This window comes from Daktulosphaira vitifoliae, unplaced genomic scaffold (genome assembly GCF_025091365.1).
Source record: "Daktulosphaira vitifoliae isolate Bord-2020 unplaced genomic scaffold, ASM2509136v1 Scaffold_1, whole genome shotgun sequence".
Taxonomy (NCBI): domain Eukaryota; kingdom Metazoa; phylum Arthropoda; class Insecta; order Hemiptera; family Phylloxeridae; genus Daktulosphaira; species Daktulosphaira vitifoliae.
In genome coordinates this window covers 82,576,248-82,601,959 of record NW_026099572.1, presented here as the reverse complement: position 1 = coordinate 82,601,959, position 25,712 = coordinate 82,576,248, and the positions used below count along the sequence as shown (strand labels likewise).

General features: G+C 27.9%; 1 protein-coding gene across 1 annotated transcript; it reads right to left on the bottom strand.

The window, feature by feature from the left end:
- Window positions 1–6,816: 6,816 nt before the first annotated feature.
- LOC126896872 (uncharacterized) lies at window positions 6,817–24,135 on the bottom strand. The gene is made up of 2 exons (XM_050670014.1): window positions 23,244–24,135; window positions 6,817–7,636 (listed from the first exon to the last, which is right to left on the bottom strand). Exons 1-2 carry the CDS (start codon window positions 24,116–24,118, stop codon window positions 6,841–6,843), a joined length of 1,671 nt encoding a protein of 556 aa, XP_050525971.1. The 5' UTR covers window positions 24,119–24,135; the 3' UTR covers window positions 6,817–6,840.
- Window positions 24,136–25,712: the final 1,577 nt, after the last annotated feature.

The window sequence follows — 25,712 nt, the reverse complement described above, 5'->3', positions numbered from 1 at the left end:
AAAAAAAAAAAAAAAAAAAAAAAAACACATCATAGTAAAATTAATACCTTCTCCGCTACGCATCGAAGCTAAAAAATTAATAATTAAATACAATTTTTTTATTGTTTTCTATATTTTACAAAATCATCTAGTGATATATTATCACAATACCTTTGACAATTGTCTAAAATTAGAAAGACAATTGATGAAATAATTCAAATATTTCATCAAACTTGTAGTTCAGTATGTACATTATAAATTCGAAATAAAAATTATATCAATAGGAATTAATATATTTAAAAAAATCATAAACATGTCCATTACCAAAATTTTAAATCATTTGTCGTTTAAAATTCTCAAAATGATAAGATTTTTCCTATGGATTTAAAAAATTAACTTAAATAGTTATATCATTTTTTATTTTAATTTAGCAGAGATATTTACTATCACATATCAAAAATATGCTTGTGGATTTTATTAAGAAACTACATTTTTTCCATTACAATAATTTTGATTTGAATAAAACATAATTCAAATTTTTAATTTTTTTTTATCTAATGAAAAATTGCTAAAATAAAATAAAAATTGTTTGGAAATAGCCACATAATTAATTCCTTACAATTATAAGCTTTAAATATTATTTAATTTATACGAAATGATATATATATATATATTTGCCTCTAATTAGTAGAGCGAATAAGTTTTTTTTTATTTAAGCAATTATATTTTAAAAATAAAAGGAGATGGTGGAGCAAGTAGATGCTTTTAAGAATAAATAGAATCTCTTAAAAAAAGTGTTCATTGTATAAACTTGTAATTTCATAGAAATACTACTTGATACATTTGGATCGATAAATAAAAATCTCATTAATTAATATTTAATATTTTAAAAATTACTTGTTAAAATAAAAAAAAATGTTGAAATACAAATATTTAAAAGAGATATAAATATGGTGATCCCCTAAATATGCTTTTGATAAGCTAGATCAATTAATTATAAGTAAATTATTTTATTTATAGGAATTTCACATAAAATGACGAACTAATCCAGCTTTAAATATTTTATTTGAAAACCTTGCTTAGTATTTCCTTAATTTAAGTAAAACTTAGAAATTTAAATAATTAAATTTTTTTTTAGCTATTGCAATAAAAAATCGTTTTATTTATTAATTTATTCACAATCAAGTTAAATCTTTATGACGCAAAACAGAACGATTGTATCGTTCTTGTGGAAAAAAAATAATTACTATTTTAATCAAACACAAGTGTTCCTTTAAATTATTTTTAAAAAGTTGTCATTGTTTGATTAATAAATTTTAAAAATATTTCCGTAAAAAGTTCACAGACATATTTTTATAAAAAAAGAATTCTAGAAGGTCATCTTTTCCCAAGCATGAAATTGCTCCACTCTCCCCTAAATTTTTAATATTTTTAATAACTAAAATTGAATTAATTTTTAGAAACGTTTTTTATAATAATTTAATGAAAAAATACTGTAAATTATCAGTTTTCACAACGTCAAAATAGCTTAATTATTATCTAAATTAGACAATAGAATTGTTTACAATTTTATTACATTAATTAGACAAACATTGCGATTTATTAATTTAAAATATTTAGATTAGTTTCCAAAGAATGGATCAAAACTTAAGAATTTAAAACAAATCAATAGATATAAGTGATAAAATAAAAAAGTAACTAATATCTAAAAAATCTAGAAACAAAGCTAGCTGTCATTTTAGATTTCTCTAAAATGGGACAGATTTTTTTACCGGTTTATTATTTTACAAAGTTTTGAAAGATGCAAGCCATTTATTTCCTAACAACTCAAACTTATAACTCTTTGTGTAAAAGTCACCTTGATATATTTTTTTTCTAAAGTTATTTTAACAATAATGAATAAAAATGTTTATAGAATAACTTTTAGAATTATAAAAAAATTATACATTACATTATGTATATAAGAAATTTTAGTTAAAAACTCTGACTCTGACTCTGTGCGTGTAGGGGGGATTAAATAATTATGGATAAACATTATCTGAATGTATAATAACGAAAAATAATATTTCTGACCAAATATTTAGAACGACAGAAAGTACAATGCTGATCCACATTAAGAATGAAAAGAAAAATTGTAAACCGTAGATTAACGGAACGTAAAATATATCCCAATTTTTAGGACTATACAATATTAATTTAAATACACGATAGTTAATATTCTAATTAATAATAATATTGCCTTGCTGCAATTTTATTCCAAATCAATAAGCTTCAGTAGGTATTCACGAAATAAAACAATATGGAATTAGAGAGCAAATAGAGAAAAACTAACAATATTTTCCGGATTTCTACAGTCCGGCGTTCTACTTTCTAAATTTTAGCAGTCCGATAATTTACGGTCAGGCATTTTATTTTCCGAACTTATAGGGTCTGGGATTCTACGATTCTGAATTCTACAGTCTGACTTTTAACGTTTCCGCAATTATAAAGTACCAGTTATATACGTCCTGGTGATATTTTTCCCGAAAAATTTATGTTGCGCCAATTTTTTCTTCCGTATAAATACGGAGCCCCTCCATGTCTTTAGTTTTTTGCTTAAAGTATAAAACATATCATCAGTTGAAATCTTAACTCTAAAGACATGGATATATCTGTAAATATTCTAAATTAGATTTAAGACATTTTTTGTTCTTTAAAATTAAAGACTATTTTTATAGATACTTAATATAACAGTTACTTTAAATTTTAAAAGGTTTTTTACTTCGCTTACATTTACATAATTAAAATAGATTTGTGAATTTGTAAATGTGAATTTTGGAGCATTGTTTACAGACAAATTGCTTATTTATAAGCAGTATATTTTTTTTATGTCTAATACATTTATAAATATATACAGAGTGTCTTATATCTAAGTGACAATATTTCTAATTTTTGTTACAATAATTATTTTGTTGAAATTTTTTTATAATTATTGCTTTCTTATATTAATAAGAAAAAAAAAATTTGGAAAAAAATTATGAATCGCATGAGGAGTATACGTACACCAGTACAAGTTACAGCCTCCTCACTACGTACCCACTCAATATATTAAAATTCTTGTAACTCAATGAGCACTAGAATCCTAAAATTATTATTGATTTAAAATTGTATGTAAGATAGGGGCTACAAAATTTCTATTTCTACATTTTGAAAAAGTTAATTTTTTTTTTTAATATTTTTATTTATTTTTTTATTAGTGATAAATAGTAAAAGACCATCACAGTAGAAATGCAACATAGTTGGAATAAATATAAATGATGTCTAAAAGTAATTAAAATTACTATTATTAAAAACACTTCCATGCAAATCTATAGTGTTTAATTTTTAAAAGAGATTATTGAATTATTCCAAAAGCAACATAAATTCCTATCTTCTCATTTATATCTCGATTACAATTTTATGATTTATAAGTGTAATATACGAAAAATAATTATTATTGCAATTAAATATTAGTATGAAATTGATATTAAATAATTTAATATCATAATTTTTACGGAAAATTATAATTATTTATATATTCCATAAATCTATGGTAAACGTGTTTCAAAATAATTTTTGATAATCTATACTTACAATAATTGTAAGTATAGATTAAGTGGTTCTTTGATTTAAAGGTATAATATATAAATAAATAATAATTATAGTAATTAAATTTAGTATGCAATTGTGATTCAATAATTTAATATTATAATTTTTGCGGAGATATTATAAAAATAATAAAGTTATTGCATATACAAACGCGTATAAAAATTTAAAGGGCTTGATGTAATACTTTTTAATAAAATTTTTTTGTTATTTATAACAAAGTTATAAGTTTTATACACTGGACTATAATGAACTTTCATCAGAAACAAAATTTACTACTTATAGTAAATTTATCAAAAAAACTCAATACTTTTTTCTATTTTCTATTATCATAATAGATTACTTAAATAGAAATAATAGTAATCATTTCTAAGTAACTTTTGGCGTTTAAAAATATTCTACAATTGAAATATGATCTGAATGAATTTTAATAATTTACTTTAACTAAAAAAACTAATAAAACAAAAGTTGTTAAAAAGATCTACTCAATAGAGCGTATTATAAAATTTGATTATTATTGTAATAATCCATTGTTAATTCAGGGGAAACTAACAATTATTTTTTTTAAAAATGATTTATATAGCAACATGTTATCAAAAAAATTGGAATATTATAGATTAGTTGTAGCACACACAAATAGAGTAAAAAAATTAATAAATTACAAAGTAAAATGATTTAATTTCGTAGTTGAATACTTTTATCATATCAAATCTAATTCGGCAATAAATACTTTAATAATGTTAGAAATGAATGATTTTAATTATTTGAATGGATAAAACTGATTAAGCTACTATTTATATGATTAAGGAATTTTTTTTCAATTTTTAAGGATAATATTTTCAATTAAATACGAATTGTAATCATTCGACGTATCGTTGAAAAAAGTAGATTAAGTGAGGGATTGAAAAATAAATTGCAGCCACAAAGAAAAAAACACATAGTAAAATACTATTAACTAATAAAAATTGAAGGGCTTGACACAAAACTTTATAGATAATAATTTGTTGTAAATTATGAAAAAATGATCTGCAAAAATATTTCATCAGAGTCAAAAATATAATTTTATTATTCAATTTTTCGTGCTAATTTAAAGCTAAAAACTAAAGGATATAACTATAAGGAAAATAGTTTTGTAAATTTCAATTGTATCATCTATTTAAATACCAAGAGTTACATAGAAGTAATTAATTTTTTTTATATGATATAGTAAGATAAAAAAATAATTAAAAACAGAAAAAAATTGTATTACATGTACATGTTATGATTTTTAATATGTTAAAAATAATCAGTGCGAAATATCATTTTTAACTTTTTTTTTTGATCTTTTAAAGTTTATTTTTTGTAAGATTATAATAAAAAAAAGTTGAATTTGTTACAATGACTTTTAACTTAACTTCAATATTGAAATTTAGATTATTAAATTGAAAATTTAATGAGAATTAAAAAAATAGTAGTGTTAAGATTAATATCCATTCAGGAAATTGTATAATTACTATTAATTGTAAGTTGATTAGAAAAGCTCAATATTTTTTGCATTTTTATTGTAATAGAACCCTTAAATAGAAATCATTTCTAAGTAACTTTTGGTGTTCAAAAATTTTATTATAACTGTAAAACTGTTTTGTTAAATTCAGGAAAACAAAAATATTTTTTATAGGAATGATTTATATAGCAACATTTTACCAAAATAAATGAAATATTAATGACTGGTAGTATACACACAAATAGAGTTAAAATAGAGTTCAAATTAAATTATATTACATAAGCTTTAATTTAAAATATATATAAAAGTATCAGTATTTCCGGAACATTTTTAAAAGTTAAGTTGAAAAAGTTCTACTTTCCATACGCTTTTTTAAGGGTTTGAACCTCCCCTGTATAAACGGAAATGGTCCGATTTAAAAAAAAAGTATGTCGAATGAAAGAGGTATATATAAAGTATTCATCATAAAAGAATATAATTGACTCATGCATTCATTAAAAAGTTATAGTAACATAACTTAAAAAAATGTAAAATATAATATAAAGAATTTTTTCACAAAAATAGCATATATTTGCATACGGTAGTCATTTTCACCATGAAGACAAGTCCAGAGGTCAAATTTTTTTTTTCAAATTAAAGTATATTACATAAGCTTTAATTTAAAGTATGGTAGTTTTAAGTAAAAAAATTGGAAAAAATATTGAATATTAGCGATTTTAAATTTGTAATTTTTTGAGGGATTTCCCCTGTATACGGGAAACGAGGGTATTTTTTTAATTTTTGAGGGTAATGTCTTTAATTAGATAAGATTTGTGTTTTTTTTACGTATTGTTAATCATAATCGGTCCAGCGAGAGCTGAGATTGAGCGTTTACAGAAAAAAAAAAAAATAAAAAACACTTCATAGTAAAATTAATACTTTCTCAGCAAATTTGTCGGATACCTTTTCTTCTATAGGGAAATGGCCGTTGAATTGAACAAAAAATGGATTTTATATGTAAAAATCACTCTTAAAGTGTTAATATTTTGATACTTAAAAGTGCCATAACTATGTTCAAAATGTACGAAGAAAAATAATTTTTTTTTATATTGAATCCTTAGATAATTTCCTTTTATTTTGCATACATTTTTTTGGAAATCTAACCTTTTATCTGTCTACAGATTTGTTTCTTTTAAGTTAAAAAAAATAACTTTTAGAAAATAGCCAAATATCTTACTTTGTATATACAGTTGAAAAATATTTTCAATTAAGAAATATTTTTGCTAGCTTGATGTGGCCTAAAGGAATATTCAGTCACCAACTTAGTGCTGATGTTAAACTGCGCTATTTGCTGTTGATACCGAGATGGGTGACCATACGGAAACTTAAAAAGTGACCCACTTACGAGGTTGTATGATTTCGGAATCTCATTTAAAAATCATGTCGATGTTGTACATTACTAAATATTAACGAAATGTGTGAATACTTTAATGAAATTTTATGATATTACTAGATACTACAAAAGAGTACATTATTCTTATACCCCTGTGATAAAAAGTCTAAATAAAGTAGTGGTCTACATAAGTATTAACTAACATAAACAATTATTCTGTCAGAAAAAATGTTATACCAAAGTTATTATTCTTTTTATATTATTTATATCTGTTATTAATTGAATAATCAACATATAAAACTCAGCCACTTATACACAAAAATATTAATTTTATTATTGTAACATTGATAAACTTTTACAAAATGGTTTATTCTGTGATCTTTTATATTGTATAATCAAAAGAATTATAAAGAACTTTGAACTCATGGTTGATAATATTGTCATTATATTTTATCATAAATTCTTCTATTGGTTGGATAATATGTCTCAGTTCATTTTTATTCGAAGGCTGTAATTTCAAATAATGTTCTATCATGACCTCAGTACTTGGAAAAAAACTAGAATTTATTTGACAATATCTCTTAGTTGTATTAAATAATATATTGTATTCATTATGATTTTTTTTTATACTAAAATTTATCACATTTTTTAAAAATAAAAGTGCCAATTTTTCAGAAAAATTATCTTTTTTATCCAAAATATTTGTTTGTTCTTTTAAGTAATAATTTCTATATTCCATTATGTGAGTCTCTAATTTCCATTTTATTTTAGATGCATATGGTCGAGATGATCCTATTCTTAGTACTTTCATAATGTTTTCCATAATATTAAATATGTTTAAAGATGCCATAACTAAGTAATAAAGTACTTTCACAGAATGCATAAGCTTTGATTTATTAAATCTTTTCTTTTCATAACTACATATACGAATAATAGCAATTAATGCTATGTGATTATTTTGAAATATTTCAGCAAACCTACAGTGTATAAGTTGAGAAATACGTACAATACTACTTTTTTCATATAATTTCTTTTCTAAAATGTCTTCAAATTTAATAAATAATTTATTAAAAACAATAGTTATGTGCTGCATATATTCTTTTCCATAGTTCAAAATGTTATTAAATAATATTTTTATATCTTCTTGGTAATCAATGAGACTATCTGGAGGTGTTAATCTAAAATTGTATGAAAAATGCATTACATTAATATATTGATAAAATTTCTAACAGAAAATAGATTTCACATTATAAGGATATGTTTTTAACTACACGAAAAATATTATTTCATTTAATTCAGTGGTCGCGTTAAACAAATTTTTTCTTCTATCGTTTAAAAATTTTCAATTATAAAAGAATGTTATAATAAAATATATATTATAACGTTATTTTATAATTGAAGTAAAACTTCTTTATAGAGGGTCCAAAAAAACAGATTATTGACCATGACGATCGCATCACGGTCGTCATCTTGATTGGCCACAGTCGACTATAAAGTATATTTTATATTATAATTTAGTACGGTATTTTTGAAAATTAAAGTAATTTTATTTAAAATGTATTAAGTAATTGAATTTCGAATAATTTTGATTGTACTCCAAAAAATTTTTAAAGAACCACGATAGATGTAATTAAAACGCGATATCTTCATAAAGAAAGAAGTTTTATTTTAAACGCGCGTACTCATAACACACGCTGTTTTTAGCTTCGATGCGAAGCTGAGAAGGCATTAATTTTACTTTGATGTGTTTTTTATTTTTTTTTTTTTTGTGTCTGTGAACACTCAATCTTAGTTCTCGCTGGACCGATTATGATTAACAATACGTCAAAAGATCACAAATCGTATCTAGTCAAAGACATTACCCTCAAAATTTAAAATAATTCCCTCGTTCCTCGTAAACGGGTGAAATCCCCCAAAAACTTACAAATTTAAAAATCGCTAATTTTCGACATTTTTTTCAATTTTTGTTACTTAAAATTGCCATAATTTTTTTAAAAAGAAGAAATTAATATGACTTATTTTTATAGATACCTTAGGTATTTAACTATCATTTTATATATTTTTGTGAACATTTGACCTTTTACCAGCCCACAGGAAGGGTTTCAAAATGATAACTTTTCCACAAAAAATTAACTTTTTCAACTTAATTTTAGAAAATTTTCTGGAAAGACTGACACTTTTATATATACCTTAAATTAAAGCTTATGTAATACACTTTAATTTGGAAAAAAAAATTTAATCTCTGGATTTGTTTTCATGGTAAAAATGCCTACCGTATGAAAAATAAACTATTTTGTGAAAAAATTCTTGATATTATATTTTACATTTTTTAACATTATGTTGATATAACTTTTTAAAAAATTCGTGAATCAATTCTATTCTTTAATAATAAATAGTTTATGAGTTCGGCTTCAGCTATTGTAGCGATAAGTCGTGTTATTGTTACGCACCTGTGAGTCCGGTTTTCCTTATACGTATAGTACTATCGTATTTAGTTGTATTTCTCTAACTCACATAAGTAGTCTCGCATAATTTTTTCTTTTTAAGTTTCCGTATGCCCAATTCACCGGGTGAACCGGGCCGTCCACCTAATAACGGTTCCTACCAGCCTGGTTTCTCCGAATCTACAATACCTATTAGATAATCAACCGCAATTACTCCTAGCTAGCATACAATTTCAGTATAATATTAACGAATCGGCCGATAACAATGAAACTAGTACGGCATATCTTAATGATGCCATTACTCTAACGTCAGATAGTAATTCTAATACTATGGACATCGATAATGTTATGAATAACAATAGCGACCTTGATATATATAACACAAATACGCCAAATAAGGTAAACAATGATTCTGAAACAGTACATTTGTCTACCGTAAAAAAAATTACTAGTAATTCGAGTGTAGATCCTATTCTAAAATCTTTTTCAAACAATTTTTACGGGACTCCGGTAATTCTTGTTGAATCCACTGTTAGCGACTAAAGTATCGGCAAATTACACCCGCTAAAAATTGGGAAACTTTTCCACAACAAATTCGGCGGTATAAAACAAATAACTCCCATTGGATCCAGAATTAAAGTTTTATTTGATTCTATCAAATCTGCCAATGCTTGCCTTAATTCTAACCTTCTCCCTGGTATAAACGTAAAAGCTTCAATCTCGTCTACTCTAATTTACTCTCACGGTATCATCCACCTGGATACCTCAACAACAGAGGAGGATTTTTGGGAAGGTATCGAATCGCCGGTTCCTATTAGTGGTTTTCGTCGCATATTTACAAAACGTAATTCTAATACCCCAACCCAAACTAATTTAGTAGAACTCAAGTTCTTTTCTTCAAAACTACCGGAAAAAATATCAATATTTAAAATCATATTCATGGTTTCTCCTAGCATCCGTTCGCCTGTTATCTGTAATAAGTGTCTTCGCTACGGACACACAGCCAAATTTTGCAGAAGTAAGACACGGTGTGCCTGTTGTGGTGCTAACGATCATATTGCCACCGATTGCCCTAATAAAGACAACTCTACCCCATCATGCTTACATTGCAAAGGATCGCATGAGGCTACAGATCGCTCATGTCCTGAATGGTCCCATCAAAAGGAGATTAAAAAAATCATGGCTGTTGAAAACATATCGTACAACGATGCCATTTTTATATTTAACAATAACATTGTTAATAAATCTAAAACTTTTTCGAATAGTGTTTCAAGCAATGCAAATGTAGCGAGGTGTAATATATAGAAGTAATAAACACTTTTACGATTTAATAACAACTATACTATATTACAACGAACTAACAAATAACAGCGAGAGACGAAGCGCGTTTTAGACAGAATGCGTAAGTGATTGACTGATCGATTGATTGACTGGAGCGACGATCTTGCCCTTAAATAGTCAGAGGAATCTTCTAGAGGCGGCGGCGGAACTCTCTAGAACATTCGACCGCCACACGCTTATGTAGAGCGACGAATCTTCTAGAAGCGGCGGCGGCCGAACATTCTAGAACATTCGACCGCCACACAAATATTATAAATAACGCCAGTGCTCCTCAAAACCCTATATCTATAGAATCTTTTCCAAGCTTGACACAATCATTCTCCAAAAAAAGTAAAAATAAATATTATGGCAATAAAAACAGTGTCCAAACTATCAACCCGAATTTTGTCTCTAATAAAAGTAATGATTGGTCTTCTCCCAATGGTTCGTTTCTCGAATACATGTCCACTAACTCCTATGCTCAACCTGCTGAGAAATCCTGGATCACTTCTTTGGCTAATCAACTCTCTACAGCTGTATACAATATTCCTTCCTCTACATTATCATCCCCCTCAACCCTTAATCAATTAATTGAGTCTCACATCCTTAACTTTCTTTCTTTATCATATAATAACAGTTTGCAGTAACTTCTACATCTCATCACATTTTATCATCATTATTTTTTTTTTTTTCTTACTCACTGTCCTTATGACTTTTTATGTATATACTTTTGTCTATGTGCGTATTTATGCAATATATACACGCACGTATGTTTATGTACGTACACTTGTCTCTTGTTTCACTTGTATATTTTTATTTACTTATTTATATCCTATTTATGTATATATTATTTTACATGAACATAAGGTTTTTATGTATCTGTCATTTATTTACTTATTCCCTTTCTCTTTTTACTTTTACTACAATAACTAAATGTTAAATATTTTGCAATGGAATATTAGAAGTATCTTATCTAGAACACAAGACCTTGCATTTCTTATCCACCAAAATAAATGCCAAATTGTTCTACTCTCAGAAACTTGGTTACTTCCAAATAGAAATTTTCACCTTTCAAATTTTACCTCAGTCCGCTCTGACCGACAAGATGGTTACGGCGGTGTTGCCATCTTGATCCATTCCTCAATTCAATTTCGTCCCATTACACTTAATACTAATCTGAAACAAATTCTCAGTACCTTTTCAATCGACCTAGTTAGTATCAATGTATTAATGCCGGACAATAACACCTTTCAACTATGGTCTATTTACATTCCTCCTTCATCTAATCCCTCTATTCTAATAGTTTCTGAAATTTTTAAACTACTCTCCAATAACTCCATTATTGCAGAAGATTTTAATGGTCATAATTTTACCTGGGGTTCACTAAACTCCAATTATAGAGGCAATATTATTCACTCAACCATCAGTCAGCATAATTTATGTATTCTGAACACAGTTGCTCCAACTAGAGCTAACCGGCCACCGTTCCCGGATACTGCTGTTGACCTAACAATATGCTCCCCTAATATTTCCTTGTCCTCTTCTTGGTACGTTTTGGGTGATCCTCACGGTAGCGACTACTATCCTATTGTAACAAGTCTTTCTATACAGCCCACTCAGAGTATGGGTCGCCTGAACTGTGACTCTTCCTCCAATGTTTCAGATAACTTAAGGTTTAATTTAGACTTAGCAGATAGGACTTCTTTCTCCCTAATTGTCTCTACCTTACTCGAATCTTGGTCTGAATCCACCTCCCCTACAACAAATTATAACATTTTTGTTGATATCCTAATAAAAGCAGCAAAACTTTCAACCCCGCGTAAGCGTTCGAACAATATAAGTTTTAGCTATTCTCCTCCTTGGTGGAACTCAACCTGCACCACTGCAGTTAAAATGCGCTCCTTTCATTTCAAAAAATACAGATCCTCAGGTTCTCTTCATGACTATATAACATACCAAAAATCAAAATCCAACACAATCCAACACTTCAAAGTAATTCCTATCCCTAAAAGTGGTGCTGCTACTAACGCATACCGTCCAATTGCCCTTTCATCTGCCTTCTGCAAATTAACAGAGTTTATACTAAAAACTCGCTTGGATTGGTATCTTGAATCCAACTCTCTACTATCTCCTAACATGTTTGGTTTTCGACGTGGACTGGGCACAATGGAATGCCTATCATCTCTTGTTGGTCCCGTGTACCATTCGTTTTGTAACCGCCAATTTACAACAGCCGTCTTTGTTGACGTTCGTGGTGCATTTTATTCTGTTAACATTCCTCTTCTTGTTACACGTCTACTCTCCATCAACATTCCTATATCGGTGTGCAAATTTATCTTTTCTTTATTTAAATGCCACCTCCTTCACTTTAAATCGCCGTTTGGTCCCTATTACTAACGTGTTACTTATAGAGGTCTTCCTCAAGGTAGCTGTCTCAGTCCTATTTTATTTAACATATATACTGCTGATATAAGCAAATCACTCACATCTAATAATTTCTCTAGTTTATTTTACGCCGATGATATAGTTATTTTCTCTTCCCATAGTTCACTCCAGGTTACTGTATCGAATATAAATAATGCACTCCAGATCCTCTCCTCTGTACTCCAGCTTTCCTATTTTGAATCTGCCCCAGAAAAAAGCAAAGCTATAATATTTACTAGAAAACACATCCTACAACACCCTTCAATTTTGCTTGATGGAGTTAGCTTATCCTTCTCTGATTGTGTTACTTACCTCGGACTCAAACTAGATCAGAAACTCCGTTGGATGCCTCACTTTAAGTACCTCATCTCTTCCATATCACGTTGGTCTAATCTTCTACGTTCTATTGCAGGTACCTGATGGGGCTCCCACCCTTCCTCACTCTTACTTATTTTTAAGGCTCTTATTCGCTCTAAAGTTTACTATGGTTCCTTTTTATACGCCTCGGCTTCCACTGTTCATCGTAAAAAAATCAATTCTCTACTCGCTGCTTGTTTACGCACAATTATAGGTGCAGTTTACTCTACCCCTAATATGAGTTTAGAAGTAGAATGTGTATGCCCTCCAATTGAAATTCGATCTCGTTACTTAGCCTATAAATTCCTTTTAAAACAGATATCCAATCCTGCCAAATTAATATATCATTTTTTTCATTCACTAAGTTCACTTTGGCGATATGTACCCAAAACTCTTCCTATACTTGCCTCAATTCCTACTACCTTGATTCCCTACCTTAATTCCATAATTACCTCAATCAATCGCCTACCTATATACGACATTCCATTTCATGCATTTACTCATTTTCCTAAAATTCACTTTAACCATCTATTTCTTTCTTATAGCAAGCCTCAATTACAATCTCTCCCAACTAATCTCGTCAATTATCTTTTTGATGAACTCATTTCCTTTCGTTTTGCTAACTATTGCCTCATATTCACTGACGGCTCAGTTTATACTAATTCCGCTGGTTTTTCCTTTTTTATTCTTAGTCTAATTATGAATTTCTCAGATAATCTCCCTTCAAAAGCTTGTTCATTTACCACCGAATCTTATACGATATCCTCGGCTATCGAATTCATCAAATCACTCAATATAATAAATGTTCTGATTGTCTCGGATTCACTGTCAGTTTTATCATCTCTTTCCTCAGTTCCTTTTAAAAAAAGTAGATCCTTCCTCACAATCAAAATTAAAGCCTTAATTTATAGTCTCTATTTAATGGACATTAATGTTGAATTTTTATGGTGCCCCAGTCATGTCGGAATATCTGGCAATGAGATAGCAGACCATCTAGCCAAACTGACTAACTCCTTCAACCGACCAGCTATCATAAATATTCCCTCTTCCGATCTCCTTTCCTCTTTTCATCCAGCTATTAATAAAGCATGACAAGATAAATGGTCAAATTTTTCTTTAGCTAACTGGCATAAATCTATAGTTCCAACTATCCCTAAACGTTCTTGGTTTTACAACCTCCCTCTGTCCCGTTTCCATATTACCTCTTTTTCCCGTCTTAGATTTGGTCATAATCGGTTACCTAGTCATGCCTTTAACATGTCACTAAACCATTCCCCCTTCTGCCCCAAACACAATGATGAAGTCCCCTGTAATTTTCCTCATTTACTATTTCATTGCCCAGCTTTACAACATAACCGTTTACTCTTGTTCAATTTCCTGTCCTCTCTTAATATTTCACCCATTAATAGTTTTAATATCCTTAATACAAAATCCTCCTCAATAATTATACATATAATTTCCTACGTTCATTCAGCTGGCTTCGTTATTTAATATTTTTCTGTATGTTAATTTAATATCCTAGGTCTACTTTGTTTTGTTCTTTCTTTTTTAGTATTTTGAGTATGTTTAATTTATTAATTTAACTACATGTTTAATTGTGTTTAATAACAATGTTTTTTTTTCTTTTGTATAGTCTTAGTTTCTATTGTATAGTTTTATTTTAATCGTTTAACTATAATAATACTTCTGTATTGAAAACTAATTATGAAAAAAAAATAAATAAATAAATGAATATTTTATATATACTTTTTTGATTCGACATACTTTTTTTTAAATCGGACCATTTCCTTTTATACAGAGGGGGTTCGAACCTTTAAAAATGCGTATAGAAAATAGTACTTTTTCAGCTTAACTTTTCAAAATGTTCCGGAAAGACTGATCCTTTTATACATACCTTAAATTAAAGCTTATGTAATGTATCTCAATTTGAAAAAAAAAATTTGATCTTTGAATTTGTCGTCATAGTAAAAATGACTACCGTAAAATATTAAAATATTAAAATATCTGACAAGATGAGTACACAGATTTTCATAAATATTATACAAATAAAATTGATATAGCATATAAAATTAAACTTAATTAAATTTTTTTGCTTTTTTGAAGTCGATAGTAACGACGTACGGTTGCCGAGTATGTAAAACTTATGTATTACGCGCTTTGTGTACAAGGTTCTAACCCGTGTTTGGCAAGGATATTTTTGCATTTTTCTTAATTCTTTTTAAGTTAGAATAAATTTTCAATTCGTTGATTTTTATCTCATTTAGATTCAATAACTTCAATAATGATCAAGGATCCCTGTAGTCGCACCTCGCAAGAAGAAATTTCTTATTTCTACTATTATTCTATTATTCATATTAAAATTATTTTACTATATTTTAGGTTTTAGCTTCGATGCAATGCTGAAAAGGTATTTTTTTATGACTATCATTAATTTTCTCTGCTCCAACTTGACCTACTTTTTTCAACGATACGTCAAATAATTACAAATAGTTAGAGATATTACCCTCAAAAATTTTAAAATTTTCCACTTTATCGATTAAAAAGTGACTTAGTCCACATTTTACTTTTAGACAATTAAAATTATTAATTTCTAATGTTTTTTGTAAGTATTTGTTGTCGTATTAGGTATTTCATAATAGATTTCAACTACAAAATGAAAAAAATTTACATGATAATTTCATAATATATTTACTCTATTTGTGCTACTACTAGACTATAATATTGACACTGCACCGCTCTTTGCTCTAGGCTGGCGCTCACCCGTGTCTCTCTCGATATCAGCCGTCCAGCTATTAATATGGCAATCCATTGTCATCGGTTGTCTCCCCGTCCTTGACACCGAGATAAGACCGCCGCTGAATATGGATTACAGATATTGTGGGCTGTTTCGTTTCTGATGTACACCTTAATTGGCCGCTCTGTACGCTTCTGTGGTGATTAGTTTTTTTGATGTTCTTTCGTGTTCTCATGTACACTGTCTGGCCATTGTAAAATCTTTACTTGTATATATATATTTACATACATATATAAATACCAACTTCGTGTTGGTAAACCGCTCAATAAGGGTTACTTTGTCCATTGAGCTATACGCGTTAACTGTGGTGTTACCTTATACATATATATATATATATAAATTGTGTGGTCGAATTTTTTTAGATATGTGACAATATCCCAAATTTTTTGGTAACATATTATTATATAAATCATTTCTAAAAAAAATGATTGTTAGTTTCTTCTGAATTAACAATGGATTTTTACAATTATAATCAAATTTTATAATACGCTCAATTGAGTAAATTTTTTTTTACAACTTTATCAAAAATGACCAAATCAATATAATTTTACCTATTATTATTATTAAATCTATTATGAAATACCTAATACGACAACAAATACTTACAAAAAACATTAGAAATTAATAATTTTAATTGTCTAAAAGTAAAATGTGGACTAAGTCACTTTTTAATCGATAAAGTGGAAAATTTTAAAATTTTTGAGGGTAATATCTCTAACTATTTGTAATTATTTGACGTATCGTTGAAAAAAGTAGGTCAAGTTGGAGCAGAGAAAATTAATGATAGTCATAAAAAAATACCTTTTCAGCATTGCATCGAAGCTAAAACCTAAAATATAGTAAAATAATTTTAATATGAATAATAGAATAATAGTAGAAATAAGAAATTTCTTCTTGCGAGGTGCGACTACAGGGATCCTTGATCATTATTGAAGTTATTGAATCTAAATGAGATAAAAATCAACGAATTGAAAATTTATTCTAACTTAAAAAGAATTAAGAAAAATGCAAAAATATCCTTGCCAAACACGGGTTAGAACCTTGTACACAAAGCGCGTAATACATAAGTTTTACATACTCGGCAACCGTACGTCGTTACTATCGACTTCAAAAAAGCAAAAAAATTTAATTAAGTTTAATTTTATATGCTATATCAATTTTATTTGTATAATATTTATGAAAATCTGTGTACTCATCTTGTCAGATATTTTAAAATAAAATAAAACACTAAACCCAGAATTTTAACACAAAAATAGCACATTTTTGAATACGGTAGTCATTTTTACTATGACGACAAATTCAAAGATCAAATTTTTTTTTTCAAATTGAGATATATTACATAAGCTTTAATTTAAGGTATGTATAAAAGTATCAGTCTTTCCGGAACATTTTGAAAAGTTAAGTTGAAAAAGTTATCATTTTGAAACCCTTCCTGTGGGTTGGTAAAAGATCNAATTTTTTTTGGAAAAGTTATCATTTTGAAACCCTTCCTGTGGGTTGGTAAAAGATCAAATGTTCATAAAAATATATAAAATGATAAGTAAATACCTAAGGTATCTATAAAAAAAAAATAATATTAATTTCGTTATTTTTAAAAAATTTTATGGCAATTTTAAGTAAAAATAATTGAAAAAATATTCGAAAATTATCGATTTTATGTACTATAAAATGAAAAAAAAAAATTTGTCCCGATACTTTTTCTTCTACATTTAAACGGCTGCCGTAGTTAAAAAAACACTATTCTTGTGTTAAAATTTTTGATTTTCGATTTTAAATTTTCAACTTAAAAATGCTATAACTTTTTGAAAAATGTATATATCAGCACAAATTTTTTTTTCTAAATACATTATAAGTACATCTTTCATTTGACATACTTTTTATTAAAATTGGACAATTTCCCCTTATATAGGGGGCGTTCAAAACTTAAAATATTGTAAAAAACATAGATCTTTTTCAACTGAACTTTTGAAAATGTTCCGGAAATACTGAGTCCTTTAAACATATATCAAATCAAAGGTTATGTTATATTCTATCAAATGAAAAAAAAAAATTTGTCCCGACATCTTATCTTCTATGTGCAAATGGCTGTCGAAAATTAAAAAAAAATGTAATGTTTGCGATAAAAATTACCTTTTATCGGGATGTTTTTTGTACTTAAAACTGCCATAACTTTTTCAAAAATGAACAAATAAAAATAATATTTTTTTGAATTGAAACCTCAGATATTTTCCTTTCTTTTGATATAATTTTTTTTAAATTTGTAATTTTTTGGGGAATTTCACCTGTTTACGAGGAACGAAGGAATTATTTTCAAATTTTGAGATTAATGTCTTTGACTAAATACGATTTGTGATCTTTTGACGTATTGTTAATCATATTCGGTCCAGTGAGAGCTGAGATTGAGTGCTCATAGACACAAAAAAAAAAATAATAAAAAACACATCAAAGTAAAATTAATACCTTCTCAGTAAATTTCTCTGACACCTTTTCTTCTATGGGGAAATTGGACAAAAAATGCATTTTTTACTTAAAAATCACTCTTTAATGTGTTAATATTTTGATACTTAAAAGTGCCATAACTATAATCAAAATTTACGAAGAAAAATTATTTTTTTTTATATTGAATCCTTAGATAATTTTTTTTTATTTTGCATACATTTTTTTGGAATTCTGACCATTTATCTGCCTACATTATGGTAAAATTAATATCTTCTTAGCTTCAAATCGAAGCAAAAAAATTGTTCATGTGATATGAAGAAAATATTGTGCTTATAGTCTTCGCTGTGGCCAAAATCATGCTTCATCAGTATGTGAAAAACCAAGAGATACTCTTGCCAAAAGTGTCTTATGCCAAAACGATCACCCAGCAAACTAGAAGGGCTGACGTATTTACAAGGACTTCCAACGTATATGGATGTTTAAGTCGTATCAAAATCTTCAGCCTAGAGTACACCCACACAAGTCTCACCTGTTCATAATAAGGAGGTAACTTCATCTAACTTAAATAAAAATAATACACCATCCTATGTACAAATAACTGCCAATTCTCCTGTTGTTTCTTGATCTCAAGATCAATATAAATTATTCTCAGATTTCCTAAATGAGTTTAAAGTTTTAATAAATCTACTACTCTTCCTCTTGACTACAATATTAAATCACCTTTTATCAAAAAATAATGTCTAATAATCCACAAACCTCAAAATCTTTTCTCATCTTACTATGGAATACAAATGGCTTATATAGCCGCAAAAATGAATTTTATCTAATTTTATCTACTTTTACATCTGAAACCCACTTACTAATACATAAAAAATATCGTTTCTTGGCTATCAAGTCCCATACACAAATCACCCTAGCAACTCAACTCGAGGAGTTGCTGCAATCATTATTAAAACATCTATAAAATATAATACCAACTCAAAGTTTCAGGCAAACTATTTACAATCTGCCTCTATACAAATTGTTTTAAAACAGATTCCTATTACTTTTGCTGCTATTTACCCTCCTAGAAACAATATATCTGTTGAACAATTTTATGATTATTTCTCTTGACGAAGCCATAACTTTACTGTAGGAGATGATCTAAACGCAAAACATACCAGTTGGGGTTGTCACTCTAACAATTTCAAAGGTATCTCCCTAAGTCAAGTATCCATGTTCAAAAAATATTCTATTATTGCTCTTCATAGTCCAACACACTGGACAACATCTAACAGTAAACGTCCTGATATTCTGGATATTTTTGTTTCTAACATCCCAAGTAACATTAAAAAATCAGTTAAAAATTTATTTGATCCCTGTTATGATCAGTCTCCAGTCTTCCAATCCACACTAACCCGTTAACTTTAACAAATAAAAACACGTGCTGGGAAACATTCAGAAACATCATTGATACGAATTTAACTTTAAATATTAAACTCAAAAACTATGATGATTTTGAAAACGCAACCAATAGCTTAACATCCTTAATACAAACTGCTGCCAGATAATCTAACTCCTACTTTAAAAAAAAACCATTGCACTGTATTCCACACCACTTCCGTTGTATGCCCGTGACCTGATTGCACTTAAAAGAAAAGCCAGAGCTGTGTAGCAAAGAACTAAATTTCCTTCTGACAAACATACATACAATAATTTAACTATAAAAATTAAAAAAATGATTTTCAAAATTCGTAAGGAATCCTTTGAAAAATTCACTTCTTCACTTTCGGTGAAAAATGGTTCCCTATGAAAAGCCACGAATTCTATCTCACGTAAAAGGACTACTTTATCTCCATTAAAAAGTAGGAACTCGAACTTGGCTATAAATGACTATGACAAAGCAGTTCTTTTTGGGTCGCATCTCAGCCAACATTTTCAACCTCATACCGACATTCGAATACACGCGTCACTCAGTAACCTAAATTATTTACTCTCTATACCCTTACTTATGAATCTTCTATCTAAATCCTTTTCTCCTAATGATGTTAAAAATTGTATTTGTACTTTTCCTCCTAAGAAAGCCCCAGGTTATAATTTAATTACTGCTGAAATTGCTCGACAACTCCCTAAAAAAGCAATAATTGTATTGACATATATTACACAGCTCCACAAAAAAATCGAATGAAAAGTGCTAGTAAACAGACCATGTTTACTTTATGTTTGTGGGGTCGCTGAACCGAATCTGAGGTTTTTTTGACGCCATCACGTCATAGTTTTTCATAACCTTAAAAAATGTGCTTGAGAACCAAGTTATTTATTAGGAAATAAGACAGAAAAATTTTAAACCTAAATCTACTGTACACAGAGCCTTAACCTGTAAAAAACCTAACATCATTTAGACTGACCTGACGTTGAGAGTACTTTTGGCATAATATAGTAATATGACCACACAATACTTGAGTGCTAATACTATACTAGGTGAGGGCAATGGTATTAGTATAGAAATTGCCCTGTTGATATAGTAGAGTAATTACTTGGTTCTTAGGCACATTTTTTGAGGTTATGAAAAACCATAACGTGATGGCGTCAAAAAAACCTCAGATTCGTATTCAGTGACCCCGCAAACATAAAGTAAACATGGTCTGTTTACTAGCACTATTCATTCGATTTTTTTTGTGGAGCTGTGTTTTAAATGTCATTGTTCGATTGTCATAATTTCCACTTCAATGGAAATTCTCTTTAATAATCCTCATACACAAAGATAATAAACCTCCTGACATTGCATCCTCGTATAGACCAGTAAGTCTTTTGTCCTTTTTTTTTAAATTTTGTGAAAAACTTATTTTAAAGAGAGTGAATGTAATAATTAAAGAAAATAACGTTATTCCAAATTATCAATTTGGTTTTCGAGAAAAACACTCCACAATATTTCAAGTACATCGCTTGGTTGATATGATTTCCTCTAGTTCGAAAAACAAAATTTATTGTTCTTCTGTAATGCTTGAAATCTCACAAGGGTTTGATAGAGTCTGGTATCCAGGTCTTCTACTCAAACTTCGTAACATTTTTCCGCCTTCCTATTTCCTTTTCTATAAGTCTTATCTGGAGGACTGCACCTTTGCGACAAAATTCAGTATAGAAATTTCCCATTTACGTCTAATAAAATGTGGCGTTCCCGTAGGTGCAATATCCTTTCCTTTACTATTTAATATTTATACTGCTGACCAACCAAGAACTGTCAATACCCAGATGGTAGACTATGCAGATGACAAAGTACTTATTTCAATTCATAAAAATCATAACATTGCTGCTGCTCAACTATAATTACACCTAAACTGCATGCACGATTGGTGCCAGAAATGGCGAGTCATGCTAAACGAAAATAAATCCTCTCGTATTACTTTTAATCTTTGTCATAATAATCCCCTCCAAGTTTTAATTAATGACAGTTCTGTTCCTTCTTCAAATAAAGTTAAATATCTTGGTCTTATCCTCGACCGTAAACTTAATTGGTCGCCACACATTCATAAAATGCAAAAATAATAAGTGTAAACCAACGGCTTAGAATACTCCAACCATTACTCTACAAAATTGCCAAAACTAACGTGCACACTAAACTCATAATATATAAAAGCTTTATCAAACCTAATGTGGTCGTACGGTATTGGGCTATGGGGTGTAGCAAAATAATCAAATATTAACAAAATTCAAGTTTTACAATCCAAATGCCTTTGTCAAATTCTTAACGTCCACCTTATATATCAAACGAAATAATTCATAAAGACCTCCACATTACTACTATAAAACAAATTGCTATCTCTCGTTATAAACATTTTCACAACCATTTCCAAAATCATCCAAATCCTCTTTTTAAAAATCTATCCTCACTTTCTATCCCAGATAACCCTCCTCACCGACTTAAAAGATCTTGGTGTAGAGACCTCTTTCAGTTATAAATGTTATTATATTTGTAATAGGCTTCGCCGTTAATTATGTAATATAAAAGTTGTATTAAGTTAATGTTAATAGGATTGGTCTCATTGGTTGGACTCTCAGCAAGACTTTCGAAGCTTTTTCTTTTTTTTTTTTGTATATATTGTTTTATCTTAAATATATCATGTATATTGTAATATAATTATATTATATTATAATATAATAAAAAATAATAATAATAAACGTCAAATTGTCATAGAAAACTAGTCAAAAATCGCTAAACTTTAACAAGCAACAACAGATGAACAAAATTATTTGAAATTTTTACTGCTATCATATCACCAAATTCAAATATTTATTATTTTATTAAAATAATAATTCTTGAAAATTTCTAGAAATGTTTAAAAAATCAAGATAAACAATTTATAGAGAAAATATAGGATAATTTGTTGCAAAATATTTTTTTAATGTTTTGTTGTTACATTTCTAAAGCATTTCAAAACTTGTAAAATTTAAAGTTTTTCGTGTTTATTTTACAATATAAAACGTTAATCTATAATCATAAAAAAAGTATAAAATTAAAGCAATATTTTCACACAAAGTATTAATAATAACAAGGAATTAAGTAAAGAATTATTTTGATAAAATTGTTGTCGCTTGAAAAACACCGATTACTTTATTGAGTAAAATTGCCAATTACAGCTTTAAAATAAGACTTGAACGAAAATCTCTGATTACTTTGTTTCTATGAATGCAAAAGATAACTTTTCAATAAGCGAATTTTGAACTCATTCGAACAAGATTAAAAAAATTGGTTTCAAAAATAATGTAATATATAGTAAATATAACCATTAACATATTATAATTTTTGCGTCCTAAATTAATTTTTTAGCCCCGTCCACTATTTTGAATGAGTAACATTTAAAAATTTAAATAACACTTCCTTAAAATAATTTGTCTTTAGGTTTCATCCTACTTAATGACCCTGTAATAAGCCACTGGCCATTAAAAATTAAATTTTAAAAATAATTTTTTTACATCTGGTCAATGCAATTGTAAAATAGTCAAAATAAATTTAATTGTTAATTATACTCAATTGATTTAGGGCTCAACAATTCTTCAAATCTGTAGTTCTTGATTTCATTTTCAATAACATTTTTGTACAGTGAGTTAAGATCGTCACAGATATTACTCATAACAATACAATGTTGTAATAATTCTTTAATTTCATTTGAATTTCTATAGATTATTCTTAACTTGTTTGGTATTTCATTTTCATATACACCACTATACTTATTAACAATACCATGAAGGATATACATGTTTTGTGAAGATATTTCATAAAAATTTTTTATGCAAAAAAAAACATTATATGCTGCAAAGATGTCTGACTTTTGATCAGTGTTCATAAATTCCAGTGTATTTGGGATAACCAATATGTAGTCCTTATAATATTTTACAATATGGACAATAGACTCTGGGCCGATGATTGTATTGTCTATAAGTTTGAAATCTAAATTACTCATAAACTCTATAGCATCATACAAGCATTTAAACATTGTTTTTGAATTATTTGTTGCTTCGTACAATTGCTGGGTACATTTTACAAAATTATCATATTGTTGACTTTCAAAAGTCCATTGACAATAATTTATAGCATAGCTTAAAATCAAATTGAACATTTCAAGTATTTCGCCGTACCTATAATTCAATATGCACATCATGAATTTGAGTGTCGATGCAGCTGAAGATGTTTCAACTGGTTTTTGAAAATCCCTGAAATCATTTGCATTTTCCATTTCTGTATACCTAACATAAATGTGTTGTAAAGATTCCCATGTTTTTTCATTTCGAATATGATTTAATACATTAGTAACGTACATTTTGTAAAGTAAATTTACTTTACAAAAACCTGATAGAATTACATTCAATGATAAAAATAATAAAATATAATATTTAAAATTCATTATTCAGTTAATTATTAACTGTGTTACTAAACTCCGTTAGTTAAAATTCCTTCAAATCATATACAATGAAATAAAATATTTTTTGTTGCACATTTTGTATAACAATATCATTCTAAAAATATAACATGAGTAATTTTAATAAATTAATAAAATAAAATATAAATATTATCAGAAATTTGTTATTTCTACGTGTACTTTAATTCGTGTCAAATATATAAATTCTTGAAGAACTAAGAAAAGAAAGTGCTACGTAAAAATTTAATTAAACCTACAAAAAAATCTACAGAATGATTAATTCATTATGTTCCACTTATTTACTCGTATAATTAAAGGAATTGTGAACATTTTTTGTAACATATTTTATACAAATTATATGAGTGATTTTCTCCTTAGAAATAAATTATTTTAAAAAGTAAAGATAATTTTGATTTTAGTTTAATAAGAATATTGTTAAATTATCAAAATTAGTTGTATATTAAAATAATATTGTTTGAACACAACACCCGGTGATAATGTGCAAGTTAGTTAACGTTAGGTTCCATTGTTTAATTATTCACGGAGAAAGAATTAGGGAATGGACTGTATAAGAGATTAAGGGTGGTCTTTACACTAAAAGAAATTAAAAGAATTACAAAACAAGGCTTAAATATTAAAATAAAAATAAATATAAAATATCATTAATATAAATATCATTATTAAATATCAATATTTAATACTAAAATGGCCAACAAGGCAGCTATGAAAAAAAAAAAGAAAAGTATGTTGGATATGCAGTTACAAGAGGGTGTTTTCTTACATTTTTTGTTATGACTGATAACGCCACTCGCACTACCACCTTCGGTTGTATGAGAGAATCATTACGTTGTATGATTACGTACACGGTCGATTTATGATATCGTGTATAAATCCTTTGAGTCGCAGTATATGTGTTGCTGTTACCATTTTGACCCTCGCAAAAGTGTTCTATGATGCCTTTTTATGCATAATAGTTATTTAGCTTCGATGCGGAGCTGAGAAGGTATTGATTTTACTATGATATGTTTTTTTTTTTTTGTGTCTGTTACCACTTTTTCTCAGCTCTCACCGAACGGATTTCTTTCAACGATACGTCAAAAGATCACAAATCGTATCTAGTCGAAGACATTACCCTTCAAAATTGAAAAAATTTCCCTCGTTCCCCGTAAATGGGGGAAACCTCCAAAAAAATTACAAATTTAAAAATCGCTAATTTTTTCAATTTTTTTTACTTATAATTGCCATAACTTTTTTAAAAATGGCCAAATCAATATAAATTTTTTTTTTTATAGATGCATGATATCATTCCTCTTTATTTGGTATATATTTTTTATAAATCTGACTCTTTACCTGCCCACAGGAGAGGATTTAAAATGACAACTTCTTCACAAAAAATTTACTTTTTCATCTTAACTTTTGAAAGTGTTCCGGAAAGTCTGACACTTTTATATATATCGTAAATTAAAGCTAATGTAATGCACTTTATTATAGGAAAAAAAATTTTGGACTTATTTTATCTTCACGGTGAAAATGGCTACCGAATGCTATTTTTGTGTGAAAATTCTTGATTTTATTTTTT